Source organism: Pezoporus occidentalis, unplaced genomic scaffold, assembly GCF_034315485.1.
Source record: "Pezoporus occidentalis ecotype Australia unplaced genomic scaffold, CSIRO_AGI_Poc_V1 ctg71, whole genome shotgun sequence".
NCBI classification, from domain to species: domain Eukaryota; kingdom Metazoa; phylum Chordata; class Aves; order Psittaciformes; family Psittacidae; genus Pezoporus; species Pezoporus occidentalis.
Genome location: NW_026916062.1, coordinates 237103 through 258084, shown reverse-complemented (window position 1 = coordinate 258084; position 20982 = coordinate 237103). Strand labels below are relative to the sequence as shown.

The following is a 20982-nucleotide window of genomic DNA, read 5'->3' as shown; positions in this document are numbered from 1 at the left end:
TTGTTTAACAGATGTGCAGACTGGCTCAGGAGAGAGACTGGAGGAAGCTATTTTCTTACATTAACTTCTTACTGCTCCTTCATGTGGCCAGCTCATATGCTCAGGGTTAAATGCAAGGTAAAGCTGGAAGACCTGATTCAGACTGTGAAGGACTTTTTGGCCCCTCCCTATAACATCACCCATTTTATAGGATTCATTGGGAACTTTTTTTAATGGAAACTTTTCAAATAAAAGCTTAAAAATATTTTTAAATCCCTGCTATTAGAAACACATAGGACATTATCAGTGCCTTCAGTCCCTTGCACTCCTCCTGTGGCTTTTGGGCTGTCAGTATAGGTCTCACGCTTACAGTACTGTATTTTGTGCATGTGTACATGATTTTTGGAATATTTATCAGGGAATTGGACTTGTGTAGTAGGTCTGCAACTCCTGCTTGACACAAAAAGCAAATGACTTCAACATCCTTGCAAATTCTGAAAACATCTACATAATGTCACAAGCTGACAAATACACACTAAATACGATCCTAACAAAAATAACTTTAAATTAGGAAGCTGTTTGAGTTAATCTTGGAGTTAAACTTTAGATGTATTTAGACTGATTTCCTGAAGCCAAGGACTGGCCTGTGGGACCAATCCAACTTTCTTTGAAGTTGATGGAAAACTTACTGCTCATTTCACATGCAGCTGCAGAGTAAAACTAATGTGAAGATCTGTTTTTTCCCAACCATTTTGATTTACATCAAAATGCTGTCTGCATACTGTACCTGAGCTTCACTTTCATTTGACAGGATTTCCAGAGCTTCAAGATGAGACAAACCTTGAAATTCATCAAAGAGTAGTCCATAATGGGCTGTTCTTTCAACTGTAACTTGCTGGGCCCTCCTCTGTTTCTCTTTTTCTTTAGCTTCGCGCAACAGCTGCAAAAATACACATAATTTCTGTTGCTTTATGGGTAGTGCTGTAGGTATGACAGGTTTTATTTCTGGTTCTGCACATCTAAAATAATAAAATTTGGGACTACATCACACATGCAGAGGTGAAATTTTAGAGCTGAAATATCTAACTTCTTTTGTGATGAACTTCTCTAATAAAATATTTCAGTAGTATTCTAAATGTGTTTTTCCCAGTGGTAATTGCTAATCATCAAATAATCTTGCTTATGTCCTCAAAAGCAATATCAGCTACAAATACAAATACCTACTTGCATAAATAATGCACCTACATAAATATTTCCTATAAAATATTTTTAGCTGATACTAAAGTCAGTTTTATGTGACAGCAGGACTGACAAAAGAGATTGGCCTAGTAAGGGATGACTTTTACCAAAGGGGGATGTTTTAGAGTGGTCTTCTTATACACTGCTATTAGTGTATAGGAAGGATAGACTACTGTACAGAATAGGATCTCCTATGCCTTCTAGTCCCAGTAAGAAATGGCCTCTTGTACGAATTTGCTACAGTAAAGCTGGTAAATACATCTGAACTGCATCTTAAATCACATGTAGGCCTATGAATGCAGGTAAACTCTTTCCACTTACACTAGTCCACAATCCAGAATTTCTAAGATATTGTCTTCAGTTATTAATTTGTTACAAAAGATGTATGATGGCAGATTTTTCAGTCTCCACCTTCAAAAGATCACTCACAAAGTTTATGTACAAATCACTCAGAAGGAAGCACTGTGTTATGCTACCCATGAGAACTGATTCATGTCACTTTCTGCCTCAGATTTTATGTGTGAATTAACGCACATTGTTTAGGAAGGCATCCTTAAAAGCTCATTTTAACCCTGTAGGCCTTAACAGGAGTTAACTTGCTTTTGGCCTGCTACAATAGCATTAGTCTGTCCACACTCAGAATGATAAACACTAAAGATGAAACATCTCATTAAAAGAAAAATATCTTACTCCTCCCTACAAGGAAGTAAACATGTAGTAAAATTACAGGTTTTTTCAATGTCTATTGATTTCCACAGCCTCTCTCCTCTCAGTGTCTGGAGAACTAAAATAATTTTGTACTGACAGCACTTATGCTTCTATTCTGTTTTTATCATGTCCTTCATCTTTCAAACATATGAGTCACACCTGTGTAAGGGTACTATTAGTTTAGATGAACATTAAGATATAACTTCACAGCTTTAATTCATAACAAAACATATGTCATATTCCAGTATTACTCATTTCCAAGGACAGTACTATACTGATTTTTATGCTGGAAGATATCTCTCTAGAGCTGATACAAAAACATGAACAATTTGTTTCTGTCTCCAGAGAGTAATGATCTATCACCACACATACTGTCTTATTAAAATCTGCTATTGCACATGTGATTATGCAGAAAAGACGATTTTACATTATCTTTTGTGATTTTGTGAAGAAAACTAAAGTGAAGCAAATATAAAGCATAATATTTATTTCCATAAGCTTAGCCAGTATCTACTGCAATAAATAAAGCCTCTCCCTGAGGCATCTAAAATTACGGAAGAAGAATTGACAGAGCTGCATTTAAATACATCCAACCTGAGAAAGAGAAACTGTTCTTGCCATCAGTGTTTTGGTTCTCTTAAATCCAGGATCGCTTTCTGCAAGGACATTCATGGTTGTCTTCCCAATGAATTCCAAAGCATCTAAACCTCCAGATAAAACACTTTTCCCCTGTACAAAATAACACAATGTGGTTATTTTCTTTCCACTTTATGCTAATATGAACAGTAAGAGTATTGTTTTTGCCAACACTGTTTTTGAACATTCAGGTCCCTAGATTTTCTGTGCTTTAACTAGTAGATACTAGAGTGATGAGGCACTCAGAGTGAAGTGGATATGCACTAATAAAGGAATTGCACTTTGTAAAACATGCTCAATAGGGAGTTAGTCTTCTATGCTTTTTTAGCCAATGCTTAAAGTCTCTTAAAATTTCAAGGGAAACACCATATGGGAAAGATCAGAGGAAAACCTTTGCTGTGATAATGTGTGCAAAAACATTGGGGAAGAAAATGACACAAAAATTGATTTGGAAACAGTATGGTACAAGATTTTGCAAAAGCTGCAACACAGAAAATCAGAAAAGGATGAAGTGCAACACACAGAAAATGTATGGAGCGTGTAAAAGGGAAGAACCATGGACAAAAGATTTTGCCTCACTGAGTCTGCAATCAGACCACCTTCAGTGAAGACTAATATGAAACGAGACACTAGAGAAAGAGATGAAGGTAAGGGCCAGGGACTAACAGTAGAGTTTAGTAAAAGCCTTAATATCAGCAAATAGAGTATTTTCTTATTTGATCTGCCTTCAGAAATGATAACAAATCTCCTGGTAACTCTCTGGAAGGACTTAACTGTAAAAGAAAACCAGATGATGATACCACAACTACAAAAATGATATATAAAGGACTGGAAAAATCTGACATAGTTTAGGAGAAGACCATATTTTTCACTGAGACTTCTTCTGTACTTTCAGTAGTTTCTACTTTGGTGACAAAGTAGTAACTTAATTGTTCTGTATGGGTTTTTTTATTATTATTTGATTCTGTTATTTTGCCATGGAAGAGACTCTAAACAGACTTACAACACAACTGCTTTTACAAAGACCTACAACTTAACCAATGTGATCTACAGTGAAGTTGCACCTAAAAATGATGCAGAATAACTAGAACAGAGAGGCCAGCTAAAATGACTCACTGTGTTCTGAACAGCATTAGTGATAGCTGACAACATGCCACGAGATCCAGATGAAGGAGAAGAAGGAATATTCTCAGAAAAGCTTTGGTCCAGAGTATCTTCTGCTTCTAACAAAAGGAAAAGAGCAAGCATACAGCATACTTTCAACTCTACAAGTCATAAATTACAGTAAACTAGATCCTGTGGTCAAAACACTAAAATTCTGTAAATTGCACTAATTTGGCAATGTCAAAGAGTTTTGTCAAAATTCAGTGAACTTGAACTTACGTGTAATTGGTGTTTCAGCTGCAGGAGACTCTGCTGTTTCTGAAGATGCTGAACTTGTATTATGAATTCCTAGGGTAGATCCTGCTTTTTCCTTTACTGCTGTTATCCCATGACCTGCAGCAGAAGCATATTTTAGATTATATTATTTGAAAATGTTTTACTAACAGTGCCTAGTATTTTTATACCCCATGAATGATGGCAATCAGAGTAACTATTAAACTTACCCCATTACTTAATATTTTAATAGGTTAATAATTCACTTGTTCTTCTGCCTAGAAATGATAAAGCTGAAATATCCTACAGATGACACTTGATCTGAAATGCAAAACTTGTTTCAGTGACACATGTAAGTTTAGTTCTCTGCTTTTCAAAATGCTAAATATTCTACTGCAAGCAGTTTAAACAGAAATTGTTGGTCCTCCTAATGACATAGTTTTGGCCTAATTTAGTTTTCAGAACTCTGGAACAATTAAGCTACAATTAATGGTCTGTGGATGACTGCAGGGCTGAGGTAAGGAATCTGTTCTTCAGTTTGCTGCATAGGTGCTATGTTAGCTGTTTTCAGAATACTGACCCAGGTCCTCAAAGTTATTTCAGGATTTAAGCTTCTCAGTTGCTCACTTGAAGTCAAGTTCCAAAGTATCTCACCTCAAAGCTGCTACTTTAATATACTTCGTAAACTGCTGGTGTCAGATGACAGATAGAATTATTGTTCCAGTGGCAGCTGATCTCCCACAGAGATTTTACCTGACCCTTACCTAACATAGCGACTCCCTAAGTCTCTGTTCTATTAAAATGGTCTAGTTTAATGTACAGAATATATATTATTAGGGTTTCTAGCTGAATATATCTGAATAATTTTGATAGAACAGGATTGCTTTGCTGCTTTTCTATACAGAGTTAATTTACACTAGCAGATCCCCTGGACTGGTAGTATTCCACTATAGGATAGGATGGATTGCCTGTAGCCGGCAATTGCAAAAGGAGGCAATAACTTCCTAACCTGCACCAGATGTAGTTGAAAAATGCTGCCCTTAAAAAAAGACTACCCTCAAATTGCCTCTGGGTATGTCTACAAGTATGCTCCTGATATGCTTCTCCCATTACAAATGATCCAGCTAGTACAACTTCCTTAGTTGTAAGTTTCTGCACATCAGCTGAGATGCAAGAAGTAAACAACCAACCAAGTGAGCAAAATTTCTTTCCAACACAAAATGAAATGGCTTCAGCTACCCTGTGTGATTCTTTCTTGCTCAGTACACTATTACTGCATCACACATAAAGCTTATCACTTCTAGCAGCAGGGCAATAACTATCTGCCTAAATACTTGTAAGAAGTATTAATGACAATTTCATACTTCTTTGCTTTGTTACCTTCAGCTGAACTGTTAATAGAGAAATGATTTCAGAAAAGACATTAAGGCAGATGCTTATGCAGATACCTGGACATCTAAGGCACAAAGTCAAGCACAGCAATTAATTAAATGTTGTCCATACTTTCCCATAACTGGGGGCACTTTCTGTTAGGAAAGTTCAAAGCATTTTTCTGAGTTATATTAACTACAGCAAAATAAGCTATCATTTGCCAGTGCTCTGCAGTGTTCTAATAAACATACACATAAACATACAAATATGCTTTTGAACATCTGATCAAAGAGAAATGCAGCAAAACGATTTAAAATGGAGTAGGAGGAAGGAAAGCTCAGGTTTATGATTATATGATTTCCAGATGGATTGCACATCAGGTGATCTGCGAATTCAGTATTAAATATACTCTAGAAAACATATGTGAAGCAACACTACTGAAAGATCACATACAAGAAAACTGGGGTATCTGGAGGTAAATACAAAGAACAAAGAAGATGTCCCCTAAGGAACACACAAGCAGAAACAAGTAATTTTCTGTACAGCAGAAATGGGGTCCTGATGTTTTACAGTGAAACAGAAAGACTAGGCAGGTGAATACTTTTACCTGTTTAAAGAAAATATGACCTTTGTCTACATTATCTCATGTCTGACAAAATGTAGCAGTCTGTTCAATTGTACAGGACATACCAGGTTATGTACCACAGCGATTTAACTCTTTGCTGGATAACTTCTGGCCTTTTGCAAAATATGTTCCAATGCAGATACTGGAGAGCAGAGTACTACTTTATCTAATCCCAATCTTCTGCACATTTTAATTGATTAAGCAAAAATATTAGTATGAATAGCTCGAGCCATTTATTTACTCTACATATTCTTGAGACTCAAATAATTATTAATTGTGCTTTTAAACTCATGTAATAGATGCTCCATACCACATTCCTTTCTATTTCTCTTGCTCACAACTTTTTAAATGAGCAAAAAAGTTCTATTCTTTCCATTGACTTAATTTTTCTTGAGGTCTTGACTTGCTAATAAAATACTACTGTCCTGTAATTATACAAAAAAAGTAACTATGAACATTAAGCATAAATTTGTTTTTAACTGTGTATGAAAGTTATGGATTTTTCAGATTAATTTCCCTTTTTTTTCCGGTACCTAAAAATGTTTGGTTTTTTTTTTTTTTTAAATATTCTGTAATTTGGTTCTCATAGTTCTACAGGCAATCTCATACTTCCAAGAAAAGGAGGCACACAGCTGCTGTATTGATATTTACAGACTTACAATAGGTAGCATTTTCAGGGCTGTGGTTACATGCACTAGAATCATAATGATAATGATAAGAAAATACCTCAGGTCAACTAGGACTAGTTTTGCTGGAGTAAGCCGGATGGCACATATGTTTGACAACAACAACAAAACTGGATGAGATCAGAAGACCACAACTGAAGCATATCAGCAGTGTTAAATACACGTACATGCACAAACACAGCAGAAGCTCATGTTGCTTTAGAAATTAAAATTATTATTTGTAATTTTAAAAGGCACAGAAATAAAAGAGATTATGGGAGATGAGGCTACATTTTAGAGAAGAAAGTGCACTGGTTTTGTTACACTGGGTGACACAACAGAGCTGATATTGTAGACTTAGGAACACCTCCAACACCTCCATTTACTCATTAGTGGCAGCAGGGACAGAAGAGCTATGCAGTGGATATTACCTGCATACTTTTTCAAGAAAGCATGCCTTTTTCCCTGTGTTGCTGCTTTTTCTTGCCTACATGATTTCTTTTCCTTCTATTGGCTGGTGATTTCAGCAGAATGATGTTGCTCACCTTGCTGGTTGGAATCTTTCACTTGAAAGGGAAGATTTTACAAGCAGTGCCTAAAAATGTGGCCTGCCTTTGAGTTTGCCTGATCTGCCCAAGGCCAGATTACAGCACTCACAAATGCTTTAGTCAGATACATCCTACTTTAGGCTCTTTTATCTTCCACCTTCCAGCTTAGTAGCTTTGGATTCCCTGCAGAGCTGAAAGAGGCCAACAGACACCTTGGAGGCAGTTCAGCATGTCTGAAATCTAAACCATTCTCAGAAGGAATTGCTGTCCCTTGTCAATCCAGTACTCCCAGGCTATTGGACGCCCTGCTTCTATGGTAGAGATGGAGAAGAATACTTTGAGATTTTGTCCCTGGCTACCACACAGTCTTCACAAGCTGTCTTGCACCACAAGGGCACTTCTGATGAGCAAGTGATCAAACTTCAGTCAAGTAATATGAATGAAGCTTCAGCTGGTTTGAGCTAAAGATGAAGATTGAGGCCTTAAATTAGCATCTGACACTGAGAAACCGATGAACGTGAAAGATGGCTGGTGGGGGGAGTCACTCCACCATATGAAGCATACATACGTGGAAAAGCCAGCTGTGTTCTAGTTTTGTACACTAAAAAGTGGGACACCATTATGCTCACTTTGAGGCTACCCTATTGGTAGTATTGGAGTATTCACTCCAAGGCTTTGCTTTAGAAAAATTCTTTTCCTTGTAGTTAAAACAAAACCAAAGACTAGATTCTGATTATTCATATGTTATCCAGTCTGTAAATCAGGAGTAACTCCAATTCAGCTAGTAAACAAGACTAGTTTCAGATCTCCTTAATGCAGTGGTAAACGTTTTAATAATAGCAATAGACTATTGTATATAATTGTACTATTGCTACAAGTATACATGCTGTTTTAAAAAATGGAAGTGACAAGCTTCAAGTACAGAGTGAGAATACATTATTCCTCACTTTTTTTATCACCTGGGGATAAAAGGTTTGCTGTTAAAGCTAAGATGACCTAATGGCTTCTTGGTGGTGGTGCTTGGCGCTGTTCCTCCCATTTTCCATTTTTATCCCTTCTGCTTGCCCTGGCACTTATCTAGTGAGTTATTTCAATGAACTGAAGAGGCAGAAAATGGATTTTTCTTTCCTCTAGAGTTATTCTTATGTCAGTTTAGCTTCCTGACTGGATTACCAGGAGCTCAGAGAAGCATGAATGATGGCACAGGAAGGAGGAAGAAATATGCCAGGAAAAGAATGCAGGACTGCACATTTCAGTGGCTGCTACCCATTAGATTGGCTTAGCTGTAATGGTAACCCACTGTTAGAGCAGAGTTTTATCAACACTCTTACTAAAAGACTGGATGGTATAATTGCCGATTTACTAAAAGATTCAGTTTAAAAGAAAAAGAGTAAAATGGTAATGGTAAGTACAAGAACTTGTGTCTCCAGATCGTAGTGACGCTGTTTCTCCCGTCTCATCATCCCAGCAACTATTTCAGTGGATCTACTCTACTGTGGTTCCACAAGGAGGGAAACCGGACTTCTTGTACCTTTTAAAAACAAAAGAAAACTTCACCTCATTAATGAGACAGATTCAATAACTTTCTTAGTGTGACATCTAGTGTTAGACACTAGGCATGGTTCAGGCAGTGACTACCACTAATTCAAAGGCATTACAGATTCTGTTGTGTAGGGGAGTATCACATCTGCCTTGTGGCTGGGACCTTGATCCAAGTAATGTCAAAATCAGTTCAAAGACAACAAATCTTTTCTTTAGAATCCAAAACCATCTCCAGAACAATCATTGGCTGTATGTGCAGTTAGCTAAAGAGAAATAAGATACAAATTATACGGAAACTAACTTATTATTAGAAACTAAAATCAGCTATGCTAAACAAAGTACAGCCATGCAGTAAAAATGCTAATCTGTTTGGGAACAGTAAATCAGGCTTTGAAGAATAATAAATGACATAATGACACCTTCCATTAAAGCAACCTGGTCTAGTGAGAGGTGTCCCTGCCCATAGCAGGGGGGCTGTAACTACATGAGCTTAAGGTTGTTTCCAACCCAAACCATTCCGTGATGATTCTATGAAACCAAAATCCTTGAAACAACCATTTCAGGCCAGTCTTAAACAGAAAGGAATGTAAGAAAGAAATTTTTTACAGTAAGAATGATCACTGGAACAACCTCCCCAGAAACATGGTAGATTTGCCACTGCTGGATGTTTTCAAGATGTGATTGGACAAGATGCTAGATAATCTCATCTAGGCACCCTTTCCCACAAAAGCCTGGACTAGATGATCATAGAATCAGAATGGTCAGAGTTAGAAAGGACCTTAAGACCATTTAGTTCCAGCCCCCTGCCATGGGCAGGGACACCTCACACTAAACCACGTCACCCAAGGCTCTGTCCAACCTGGCCTTGAACACTGCCAGGGATGGAGCACTCACAACTTCCCTGGGCAACCCATGCCAGTGCCTCACCACCCTTACAGTAAAGAACTTCCTCCTTATATCTAAACTTCCCTTGTTTAAGTTTTAACCTGTTACCACTTGTCAATGATCTTTCAAGGTCCCTTCCAACCTAGGCTGTTCTATGATACTATTTATTAGAAGCTGAATGTATTTGCTTAGGCCTTTAAGATGTTACCTAGTCTACCTCAAACTGTTTCTGCTATTTTGACAAGAGTACAATTTTGAAGAAAAATATGAGGAACAGTAAGTATTTGTCATACTTAACCAGGCAAGCAGCTCGGTTGTACAAAGATAATAACAGAGCAACAGAAAAATCACATACTGAAGGTGTTGCTGATAAGCCTAATTCCAAGAAAGCAGCTTTATTTATGTCATTTATTACACTGACAACATTTTAAGCAACATTAAAATGGACTGGATTGCAGCAAACTTATTTTCTGAAGAAGAATAGGAGATGAAGTGTTGTTTGAACTGCTCAGATATTAAATAGAATAACTTGAATGGGACAAATAAATATTTAATTAATAATAATAAGAAAACTTACAGAAATTCAAAATAGCTTTTTTTTTCCCCTCTCTCTATCTCTCACTAGGAATTATCATACTGAAGCAGATACATGGTATATGCCATTCCACATCCTGTCTATGACAGTGACAGACAGATACTTCACAGGATCAAGCATGAATTTCCATAACAAGCAACGAGGAAATAAGCCCTCTATATCAGGAATATAAACTATTACCTGCTGCATTGATTTTCTGCAACAAATCTGAGATTATCTATGTGGTCTCTCAAGTTACCTCGGAACAGGGAATAACGCACATTTGATTTCTGCTTAATTCAAAGTCTATTTCATTTAATAAACTGACAGAGAAAACATAGATCCAAAATTATTAGATAGTAATATCTGAACTCAACCCTACCCTGATCCCAGGGTCAGAAAGTCTAGGTTGTAGATTCCAGGAAATGGAAACAGAAAACTGAGTAAGTGCTGCTTCACATACATCTGAGTTTAGGCTGTTTCCCAGTTGCTCTTGGCCACTGCCAGAAGCTAGATAACACATGGGGTCTTCAGTGTGACACAGTGCAACCATTCTCATGTAAAATCAAAACAATTTTTAAATTTTCTTTCTCCTTTTCTGCATGTTTCAGATGCTGCTTTGCCAAGGCAACCTGACCTGTTCCAACTGCGCTCACTGAATAATTCTAAATATATATAAACAATATATATATTCAAAATAGTCACCATTGCACAACCTTATCAAGTCAGGCTGCCTAGACAACAAACTTTTTCACATATTTGCACTCTGTGAAGATGGTTATGATGCAAATACAGTCAGATGGTATGTTAATATTAGTCTCCCAAAGCTCTTCCAACACCATTTATTGTTTTCAGGCAAGCTCAGGTCATTTGGGCAAAAAAATATCTATGGCCATACTGTCCACAGAAAATGTATGCACTATGTGACATTAAACTTATTGCTCAGTGAGGCCGAGACTTCAAAGCAACAGAAGACTGTAACGCAGATTGCTGCTGCAAGCCTGCAAGCGTAGTTACTGTTTCGTAACAAATAATCTTATTACTCACAAACAATATTAGAATGGCCATTTGATGAAATACTATTTATTGCAAAAGCTAAACAGAATATAAATATGGCTATCTCACAGGCAGAAACTGAATGACCTGAAAAAGCTCTGTTCTGAGAAAACCACTGCTGCAACTATAAAAATAAACTGAATAATTCATCAGCATTACAACTCCAACTGCTCAACAGTAAAATTACTTTTATGCATATAAATTTTCTTCTTTAGTTATTTACGCTAAGCCAGATTCTTTTCAGAATGCTGTTATTAGATAGTCTGAGGATGCAAGAGAGGCAAGGCTCGTGGATGTCTGTGAAAGCAGTACCTTTTATTAGACCTACTGATAGTGCTAGAAAAAAGGTGGGTAAAATTTTCAACACAAGGACCCTTCTTCACATTTGAAAGAGAAGTGCTAGCTTTAAGGTTAAATACAAGTTGAGAACACTCATGCAGTTCCACAGCTAGCTAAGTTGTCCTTGTCCCCATCGGCATGCTCTCCGTGTTCCTATCATTCCCCATTCAGTAGCATTTGGGTCACCAAATGGTAAACCAGATTAGGGAATTTACAACTGATCCAGCTGAAGATCCAGCTCTTACTTCATCTGTACTTTTCAAAAATCAGTCTCATAAACCAGCTCCCCACATCACTACATGAACACTACTGTTCGCATACGAGAAGGAAGAAATACATTGCTGGGGCAAGACAGGCCTGCTCCTTTCAGCAGTAACCATCACTTATGCCAATTTAAAGACATCTTAGAAGCTCATTCTGCGTTTAGATACATTCATCTGTTGGATTGTCTGAAAGAAAAGGTAGCTAGGAACTCTTGAGTGTGAGCATTACTGAAAAAAAACAGAAGAGAGGGGAAGCTCCCTCCTTATCCCAGAAAGACAGAGGAATAATTTATTGCCCATGGAACAGAAGAGAATAGGAAGGAGAATTATTTACCCTTATATGGGATTATAGAAACAGTATCTCTGTTGAATCTGTCACTTTTAGTAATTAGCAATTCATTTTAATTACTAGCTTCATCTTTTAAAAGTGTTTTGTGGATCCTTTATGAAAACTGGTTAGTTAACAGCTTAGTAGCTTTTTTGTAAGGAATGATTTCCCACTGGTAACTAGGTATTTGCATGCTTCACTTTTTGTCTGTGAGTTTCAATGTGTAATGATCAAGTTCTACCAAAAGTCTTTGCAAGGACATACTAAACAGACATACTATTGGAAATGACAGTATAGGGAGAGGGAGTATAGGGTCCATGTTTCAGCACATTGTTCTGTTCTCTGAAGTCTGGTATGATGGCTTAACAGTTTCACTGGGTGTCACTGAAAGCTGGAATGATTTATGAGAGGCAAATTCATATTGTAGAGGTAGAAGTCATGGTGTATAAACCACTAACAGCTACATGCTTGAGTCTGAGTTGGAGTGCTTTGCTTCAAAAACTATAAGCCTTTGGCTGATAGTAACTGTATCAAATTATGCGTCCTTTCTGTGAAGAAGCTACAGTGAGGTCATCCACTAACTTTACAAACAACCCTAGTAATTTTTCCATAATCTGACACCAAGAAATATTTATGCTGTTGACAGTTTAGGAAGGTCCTCCTTCCCACTGAAAAAAAATAAAAAATAAAAAATGAAATGATGCTTGCCAAGCATATCAGGACAAAACTGTCTATGAATCTTGAAAATACAACAGTAATGTGTCTAACAACATATTAAGATTATAATTTATTTCCATGAACTTTACTGATTGAACACTTACCCACTGTGGCAGAAGCTGATGACAGGAGAGACTTTCCCCAGGTACCCCAAGCTCCCCATCTACTTGCTTTAGATGAAGAGTCTGTGGCCTATAAGAACAGAAATATTACTCCACTGTCTAAAGCTCATGTTTCCCAAAGACAGGAGAAAACACAAATAACCTGTCAGGTAACAAAGTCCAGCATCTAATAAGTGATGATAGATTGGGTATTATGTGGAGTTCAAGCTTCTGTGCACAAGAAAGCAGAATGGGAAGCTTAGCTCACATCACCTGTTCTTAAAAGCACCTAAAACACCAGAGATGTCTTTACAGACATCTTAATATTTCGTCAGGTACCTGATTCTATAAAGCCATATAAGTTTATTAGAGCTAGTATTAGGGAGAAGCAGGAACCCATCTCCTTCCTTGAGTTCTACCAGAAGCTAGAGTTAAAGGCTTCTCTGCCTGAGTCTCCTCAGAGGGGTAAGACAGTAGATGTGCACCTGGAACTCCCAACAACTGAGTTCCTGCTCGTGTTTTACATTAATGTGTGGCATTAAGTGGTTACCAGTATTCCATATTTAAATCATATTAAGAAACTGTTGTCTCAAAAAAGTCTCCAGTAACGTATCATCCCTACACAACCAATTCAAAACCAAAAGCTGAAGTATGCCAAGGTAGCTCTGCATGGTGCAGCATACAGCATCCACCAGTGATCTCCCCCTATGAAAGGGGGATCATTGGTGGAAGGGCTAAAAGTTGTCCAGTTTGTGGATTCCTGAAAATTTTTCAGTGGAGACGAGAATATCTTCAGCTATGTCACAGGCATTGGATTTGGATGCTGTATAGACCGTAAAAAAGCCTTGGTTTTGTTTTTTGTTTGTTTTCTTTTATTTCATTATTAGAATTTGGGGGGGGGATTTCTTTTATTTCTTTTATTTTTATTTCTTTTATTTATTATTAAGCAGTTACTCATAGGGCTCCTGAAGATCTGTGGACCACAGATCAAAACCTACTGGCCTAGAACAAATCAAAAACCACTGGCCATATCACCAAGCCTTGTAAATCATACACGGTTTTCGTAAAGTCAGTGACTTGAAAATTAGCACACACAAGATTCAGTGCTTCACATGCAGCTTAAATTCTGTCCTCTTCTAGGTTCTTTCTCTGAACTGAATGAAGTAGATTTGTACAGAAAACCACATAACAAAATCATGGTAGTATTATTTTTATACAAAATCAGTTATATTCTTGGTATAGTTTTATTGCAAACAAGCAAGAAAGACGAAATTAATATCATTCTGGCAAAGAGAAATTCAACTATTCGTAGTTTCCATGCAGGTTTTTTGTATGTAACTCCTTAGGCTTTTGCGAAAAACAGTATGTGCACTGTACAACATTCTGTCCTTACAAAGCTGGGAGGGGAGTGCTTTCATGGAAGAAAAAGGCATTACTTACTGGACTGCTTTGTTCATTCAGTGTTTCTTCAGATTCAGGTTCTGCATCAAGGCTCACGGTATCACTGCACTCAGCTGGCACGTCTTCAGTTGCCTCTTCATTGGAAGGCAGACTTTCATTTAATTTTTCAGTCAAAGGGTTTTCGTTAATAAATATTTCTCCTTCCTGTCTATTACTGGCACTCTGAGCAGCCTGTCCACGTTCACCTTGTGAAGACTCATGCAAGATCTCAGCTTCCACAAGGTGTGGTACTGACTCATGAGGCAACACCTCCTTGCTGGGCATTTCCATTACTTCAGGTTTTTCTTCAGCTGGGATGCCATCACATATGTCTTCAGACATTTTCAATTCTGAATACAGAAAATAAATTACATCTTTTAGGCTCCACAAACATTTGAATGACTATAAAATATGCAGCATTTACAAGCTATTGCTGAAAAAAAAAACCACTGTTACAAGCTATTGCTGAAAAAACCCTGTGGCACATACAGCACTATTCATCTTGCAGGATCTCACTCAAATATGAAGAGCAGTATCACTGTTCTCCAAAATACACTTTGGTGAAGGAGAAAGGATGCTCATTTATCTGGAGGAGTCAAAGGTAAGAGCTTCCACATGGTTAATTCCTATGTTCTCTGTTAGATGTTACCTATTACCTGTGAAAGGCCACTGGTGAACAGGATAATCTGAACTGCAATAGCCAAGAACCTCTTGCTCTCCTTGTCATCATTTCCACATAAACATGCTCCTATAGCCTACTGACTGATGGAGAGGAGGATGACAAACACAGTGGTGATACTTATGTGTTCGAGAAAGGGCATAATTTGAGAACATGACAGGCCGTGGTCCCTGCAGCCATTTTGCAGATAGGAAGCATTTGCTGCTTACACTGTTTCTCCATCGCTTGTCTCAAAGGCTTACTGTTTGGGGAGTGCAATGCTTCTCACCTGCTCCTAAAATTCCATCTGTGTGATTAAACTTCAGTTTTGAATCCAAGGTAAGCTTGCACGAGGTACAGTTATTGATTTTTATTTTTTTTTCTGGTACGTTACAAATCAGTTTTCTCTTATTTACTCCTTATCTTCCAATGTAACTTATTTTTTCTAAGTATTTTCCACCACTGTGCAGGCAGCAGCCTGAGGATTCAGGAAAGGGAAAAAAATGGCCATTGAGCAGCTGATTAAGGAGTGGCACTGATAGAATCCAAAAGGGTTACTCTACAGTGATTACTAACACTTACTTGTTGGCATCAACAGCATGCCTGCCACTGTGAGGACAGCCCTTGACAAAGAGTTGTTACTGCTAGCTCTTGACTATATGCTGAGTTGCACAGCATGGAATAAACTCACACAACACTCTCTGTAGGTGTTGTCTTTTCATTGACTCCCAGATTAAATATGGTTCAAAGCTTTGTACTTTTAGGAAGGCCTGAGGTCTAAGAGAAACTGAGGAACAGGAAAAAAGAAAGGTAAAAAGCAACGTATGACTGGGATTTAAGAGAAATCTGCCCTTAGCTGTATTTTATTAAAGTCTATAGAATCATGTACATCTGTGGCTTTAGCAGCCCGTTTGTCTAGCTGATGTAGATCATCTGTTTGAACAGGTCCAAGAATAGCATTTAGGATTAGTGAACAACAAACATAAAAAAACAAATAGGCACTTAGTACCACCCATATTACTTTAGCTTACACTGTAACTTAATTACCTTTAGAAAACACCAATTTACAAGTTAGAACCTTTGCATCTGCCACAAGTATTTGCAGTTTTCCATTACAAATATAGCAAATACCATAAAATGCTTTAGCGTGGGTAAATATGACCATTGTTTTAACAGTACTCACTGTGTGATGGGCAACATCACCTAAAGAAAGGTTTTGTGTTTGTAAAACAAATTCCACCGTCAGATAAGAGGATCCTTTTCCGAAACTTGTAGGATCAGTACACACGTGCATCATAATTTTGACGGGGATTGGATCGGAATAAAACAATACCCAGCACTAGTACAATTTTTAAAAGATCACATATACCGTGCAGGACTGAGTCATCTTTGGGGAGCCACTCAGGCCAAGGGTCCTGCAGCTGTCTGCTAAACCTTCCTTATGGGAGCAAAGCGCGCAACAGCAAACTCCCGCATCTGTCAGGAAACACGCGCCGTGCCTGGCCCGGGAGTAAGGCGCCACTCAAGCTGTCATCCGTGAGGCTATTCTGATCTAAACCAACCCGGACAACTCCTTACCAAGGGGAATGACTCTACAGATAGCTCATGAGGGAGATGCCGAGGCCAGCTCCGGAGCGAGCTCCAGGCGAGCACCCCGCCCGCAGCCGCCTTGCAGCGGGACCGGCGGCCCCTCATGGCCTCGGTGGCACCTGCCGACCCGCCGCCCGAGGAGCTCAATTCCGCCTCGGAACAAGACCCGGACCCAACGGGCACCGAGAGGCGCGACTCAACGCCTCCGTGAGGAACACCTTTCCCTGGCTGTTAGCTCCGCGCTCCCCTGCCGCTCGACACCCGCCGACACTTCTCCTCCTGTGGGACGCTGCGGGAGCGCCGCTGAGGCGATGCCCCTAGGTCGCCCTCCCACCGCGCCTAGGGCAGAGCAGGAGCAGCCGCTCCCTCAACCCGCAGCGGCCACGGCTTCCCCTTTCCTATTGTTTAACTTCTCCTTTCGAGATCCCCTCTGGGGCAGTTACTAGTGAGGAGCCCGCAGCCAGTTTCAAAAGCGGCAGGAAAAGAAGAAACCGCCGTGCTCCTTACCGCTCAGCAGTGCCCGGCCGGCGCACCCCGGGCTCCTTTCCCTTCCCCGCCCCGCCACGTCGGCAGCAGCGGGGGGAGGAGGCAGAGCAGGCCGGGCAGCCGGCTGTGCCGCGGGGAGGAGTGGAGAGGGCGGGCTGTCTACTTCGGCTTGTTTCTCTGCCCGAGACGGCCGCCTGTTGCGACGGGGTTGTATCCTGCCGCTGCCCGGCCGCCTACCAGGCTCCGGGCTGCTGGCCGGGGTGGCAGCACTGACCGGCCGCCCTTATTGCCCCCCCCCCCGGCTCCCTGTGGGACACGGGCGTCACGCTGCTGGGGGTCACGGGCCCGCGGTGGGGACCCGCCGGAAGCGCCGGCCAACAGCGGCGGGCGCGGGGGAAGCAGGGCTGAGTCCTCTGAGAAGCGAAAAGGGATGGGCGCTGGTGTGGTAACGTTCGCACTGAGGCGTTTTAAGTATTAATGAGTCACGGAGCTGGCGTTTTCTGTGCTAGAAAGTTTAGTACTTCCTCGAAGCGAGCGGCAGTTAACCACCTACTGAAGCGCGGGGTTGAGTTAAACAACTGAGGTTTAGCTTTTAAAATGCCACTTTGCACCTTCGTTATATCTGTGCTCACAGGAATTGCGGCTGAAAGAAAGCGGGAGGTGTGTACGCATGTTGCCAGTAAGTTAGTGTTAGCACTGAGTGCCCACAGCCATGCGAGAAAGACGTGGTTAAACAAGGATTGCAGGCTCTTGCCCAACAACCTGTGCTTCTTGCCTCGAATTACCCATACCCGTTACTCCTTTTGCTGCTTCATGTCAAGGCAAAGCATGCCCTTTGTGACAAAGGCAGTTCCACCATTCATCATAGCATCCTTTCTGTCACTCGTCTTCCTTGGCTGAAGAAATACTGTTCCTGCAGGAAGCAAAATAATACATGTTGTGAATCCTTGAGGAGAGCTGAAATAGGAGGGCACAAAATAAAGACCCAGTTGTCAGAAGCGAGCTTCACAAATACGAATCATGCTACGTGACTTACACACTTACCAGGCAACTCTCTGAAGTTTCCCATGAAGGTATGTGGTAGTATGGTGTTTGTATCACTAAGTAATAAGTTTATTTGGAAAGTGTTTCAATAAGAATTTAAGTATCTGGGAATGCTGGTGGTTCTAGGTTAATTTATTAATGTTTAGATGTGTTTACTGAAAATGAAATCTAGAGTGGCCCTGAGGATTTCCCTCTGCTTTTTAGTGGAGCTTCTGGAAGAGTAAGGGTAGTTAGTGTCTGAGTAGGAATCACGATAGATAAAGCTCAATAGCTGGAGATTGTTTTTACCCATGATGAACAGTAATTTTTACTGTAAGTTAGGTCATATACTGCCAGTTTTGCAGATTCTGTTCAAGGCCATGCATGTTTTAGACGTGCAAGACCGTATTAATCACTATTGTAATCTAAAGTTATTTCTGCATAGTGAAATTAACATTGTTAAGTGTGTAAATATGTAGTCTGTTGGGGCAGAAGGATGTATTTGTTTCCTAAGTCTCTAAATTGCTTTCTTGAATTTAGCACTTTTGTTTTCTAATTTTCTTTCACTTTTCAGTAACTAATTTTGCTTGTATTTGCTCACTACGATAGTATTGCAAGTGGTTTTGAAATAAATGAGCAATAGGGATTGAACGCTTTGACACATCTCAGATTTCCCTGAAGTTTGTTATTTACTGTGTCATCATCAGCCTAATGGGTTTCAGAAAAGATACTTGCCTTTAAATAAATAGATAAAGGAAACAACTATATTTGGCTACTTTTAACAAAATTAAGTATGCATAAACATGTGAGGAATGTATTAAATTTTCTTCCAGTGATTGCACTGCTAAAATCTAAGTGCAATTAATGGTAATATGCTTATTTTGCTTTTTAACATATGTTTCTCTATAGCATGTAGGCAGACCTGGAGAACTTTATGCCAGTGACCAGCTCGTACTGCCACTTAATTGAAGAGATCCTCTTGAATAAGAGTCTCTAATTTACTGCGGTTACTGAATGTTAAGCAAATGTATGCCTGGTTCTGTGTTCATTAGAGTATAGGTAGGTTATATTCAGGCAGTTAAACTGTTGCATTCCAAAACAGGAATCAATGTTGGGAGGAAGAAAGCTTTTATCTTTGGATTTTATCTCATCTTAGGGATAGATAGCAAAATCTTTATAGCTAAGAGCAGACAATGGTGAGGTTTGTATATACCAACATTCTAAGGTGTCATTTGGAAACCAGCTGTGAATACACTTCTCTGTAGACAGAAATGGAGAAAGAATCATAGAATCATGGAGTACCACTAAAAGGCTCATTGGCATTAACAGCAGAGAGTGTCAGTTGTCCGTATCAGTTGTCCTGGAGCACCTCCCGTATGAAAACAGGCTGAGAAAGTTGGGGCTGCTCAGCCTGGAGAAGAGAAGGCTGTGTGGAGACCACATAGCAGCCTTCCAGTATCTGAAGAGGGCCTGTAAGGATGCTGGGGACAGACTCTTCGTTAGGGACTGTAGTGACAGGACAAGGGGTAATGGGTTCAGACTTAAACAGGGGAAGTTTAGATTGGATATAAGGAAGAAGTTCTTTCCTGTCAGGGTGGTGAGGCACTGGAATGGGTTGCCCAGGGAAGTTGTGAATGCTCCATCCCTGGTGGTGTTCAAGACCGGGTTGGATGAAGCCTTGGGTGACATGGTTTAGTGTGAGGTGTCCCTGCCCATGGCAGGGGGTTTGGAACTAGATGATCTTAAGGTCCTTTCCAAGCCTAACTATTCTGTGATTCTATTCTATGATTCTATATTCTGTTGCTTACTACGCATCCCATCTTTCCCTTCTGATTTTTGGATAACCTCTTTTCCCTTGAATCTGAGAAATGAAATATGATATACAGAATAAGCTTTAAAGTGAAAAAGTAATTTTAAGACTATTTCTGTTGCTTCCTTAGACATTCAAATCTTAAACAATGAACAGGTTATGGTATGCAAACCCAGAAAGGTAGGTTGTAGTGTGGCAGTTCTCTATTTAGATTTCAGCTAAGATGGAATTTCTGACTGATATTATACAGAAACAGAGAGATACTGGTTTATGTCTTTGCCAGGACACTAACTCAGGTGTTTGGGCATTCAGTTCTGAAGTTGCTGCTCTGTTTTAATGAAAAAAAAGAAAAAGAGGACCCCACCCATTGTTTCTGTGTCCATTATTTTACCCAATCATAACACTGCTGGAGCAGGACAGTGATAGTATTTTTCCTTTGCAATTAAATGGAAATTAAAGTAAGATAAACAGTACTTTTATAAACCAGCCTTGATAACTACTTGACAACTAACTTGGTATAGCTAAATGGGAAAAAATAATCAGAATAATGCATATAGACTTAGATCATTATTAATTTCAGAGAGGAAAATGTATCAATTCCAGTGTAAAACTTGCTCAAAAGAAGTACTTACTTTCATATGAATTCAATGAAGACAGAAAGTTGGTAAAAAGATTATTTTTCTTTTTTACTCTGCTTATTCTATTGCAAAGCACGAAAACACATCATTCAATAATAATTAAATAACAGGGAAATTACAGTAATGTTATATGTGGAAAATACATCTGGAGGAAAGCAAGTGCTATTTCATCAGCTGTCAGTAGATGGCGCAAATATTTATATAAAAAGTTTGGGCGTTTCTAGGTATTGTCACACAGTAGGATATAGTTACAGGAAGTTTTAGTTTTGTCTTTTCCCGAGTGCATTTTCAGCTTTTTTGAAATCTGGGATTTCTGGTGAGAAGCTCTTCATTTTGCTGATTATAATCAGTTGCTAGTTAGCTAAGACTGATTTATATTCTGCA

The 20982-nt window shown here is 39.3% G+C and overlaps 1 protein-coding gene across 3 annotated transcripts in view; it reads right to left on the bottom strand.

Annotated features, from left to right (window-relative positions):
• Nucleotides 1-17269, bottom strand: part of FAM114A1 (family with sequence similarity 114 member A1) — a 36331-nt gene extending 19062 nt beyond the window's left edge. For 2 of the 3 annotated variants that reach the window (XM_062642497.1, XM_062642499.1), the window contains exons 1-7: nt 16235-16339; nt 14394-14743; nt 12957-13044; nt 3946-4059; nt 3679-3785; nt 2521-2655; nt 767-919 (exon numbers count right to left, since the gene is read on the bottom strand). In XM_062642497.1, the coding sequence (XP_062498481.1) occupies nt 767-919; nt 2521-2655; nt 3679-3785; nt 3946-4059; nt 12957-13044; nt 14394-14735 (939 nt within the window). In that variant the 5' untranslated portion in view covers nt 14736-14743; nt 16235-16339. Of the gene's footprint in view, nt 1-766; nt 920-2520; nt 2656-3678; nt 3786-3945; nt 4060-12956; nt 13045-14393; nt 14744-16234; nt 16340-17148 lie in introns of those variants that run through there. The other variant, XM_062642498.1, reaches the window with a different exon arrangement.
• Nucleotides 17270-20982: the final 3713 nt, after the last annotated feature.